Source organism: Pelophylax lessonae (genome assembly GCF_965119305.1).
Source record: "Pelophylax lessonae genome assembly, chromosome: 7".
Classification (NCBI taxonomy): Eukaryota; Metazoa; Chordata; class Amphibia; order Anura; family Ranidae; genus Pelophylax; species Pelophylax lessonae.
In genome coordinates, this window is record NC_138774.1 from 103,588,968 (window position 1) to 103,590,413 (window position 1,446).

A 1,446-nucleotide genomic window follows, 5' to 3' on the forward strand; every position below is an offset into this window, starting at 1 on the left:
ACTTTTTTACTCCTTTGCTGGTGTTCTGTCAAAACAGACAAGTTGTCATGTACTGTAGTGTATAGGCTGCCGGTGTTCTGTGAAAATAGCCAAGTCGTCGAAATCTGCAATTACTACTGCTGGAGAGTCACCGCAAGGGACGTAATTGGAGATTTTGACAAGTTGGCTCTTTTGACAGAACACAGTGTCTGAATGGACACACGGAGCTGTGACTCGGTTCAGGTGCCCCCATAGCAAGCTGCTTGCTGTGGGGAAACTCAACAGAAGGGAGGAACTAGAAGCACAGAAGAGGGACCCGAGAAGAGGAGGATCCGGGCCACTCTGTGCAAAACCAACTGCACAGAGGTGGTACGTTTAACAGATTTGTTATTTAAAAAAACAGGAAAAAGAAAAGACTTTACAATCACTTTTAGTGAAAATCCCTTCCTGCAGCCTCTTTGAGCAGTTTCAATGTTTTATTGTGAGCTGAAACTATAGATTTTACTGTAGTGCCACCTGCTTGTAAAATCTTGTATTTCATGCACACCGAGCATACATATACAGCTGTGCTTCCTGATCATCAGGCAACGTTTTTTGGTTTTTTTTTTTAACCAGGGGGCATCAGGAGATAGGGACTCATCAATTAAAAGTCCTTTTAAAAAGCAACATACCACTAAGTGAATTCTCCTTTCGGGGTGGAATGAAGCATGGTTTAATACTCTGGCAGTTGCATACTGCTTGGATCTCAGAAGGGGCCATTTCCCCCACAGTGCAGCTTCAATAGGGTGCCGATAACTTGTCTGAAAGTTGCCACATTATTAAAAGGAGAGTCCACTAAAGAGCACAATAGTTTCTCCTGTATTAAAAATGCATGTCCGGAAACATAAGTAGCTCAACTGTTGATGGAATGGCTCTTTATTCCCCCTGCTGATTTCTTAGAAATGTCCAAGCTCATAATGTCTGTCATCTTGTTGTGACGTGAGTTGCAAGGTAACATGGTGTTGGATGCATCAGACCTCCTATTTCCCCTCTTAGAACGCCAGCTACACGTTTCCGTAGGTGTTTGGACAGCATGGGGTTGGTGGGATGGACCTCTAGGACGTGCAGTGTGTAGGTGTCAGCGCTGGGGGAAGTAAAGCCGCATTCCTCACATACGTAGATCTTGGATCGGCGTTGGCGGTAGGCATAACTCTGTAGCACCCCATGGATCTTGCGCAGATGAGATTCTAGCGAGCAGCGCTGAGTAAAGGACTTTTCACAGGCTGGACACTTGTATGGTCTGATACCTATATATGTGAAGAAGCTGTCAGTTCTGAATACAAGAACTATAGAAGTTCAGACAGCCTGTGCATCAGATCCCAACATCACCAGCTTACCTGTGTGAGTCCTCATGTGACGTTTCAGATCAAATGTGTCGTTAAACCCTTTAGCACAGCACGGGCAGCGGTGCCTCTTCTGGATGCTGTG

At 45.2% G+C, this 1,446-nt stretch overlaps 1 protein-coding gene across 1 annotated transcript in view; it reads right to left on the reverse strand.

Moving 5' to 3' along the window:
• Positions 1-942: 942 nt before the first annotated feature.
• OVOL3 (ovo like zinc finger 3) overlaps positions 943-1,446 on the reverse strand; it is a gene marked incomplete at both ends in the record, with an annotated part of 8,531 nt that continues 8,027 nt past the window's right edge. The window contains 2 exons of the mRNA XM_082264151.1: positions 943-1,265; positions 1,356-1,446. The exon at positions 1,356-1,446 is cut by the window's right edge and continues 72 nt beyond it. Of these exons, the coding sequence (XP_082120277.1) occupies positions 943-1,265; positions 1,356-1,446 (414 nt within the window). The remainder of the gene's footprint in view (positions 1,266-1,355) is intronic.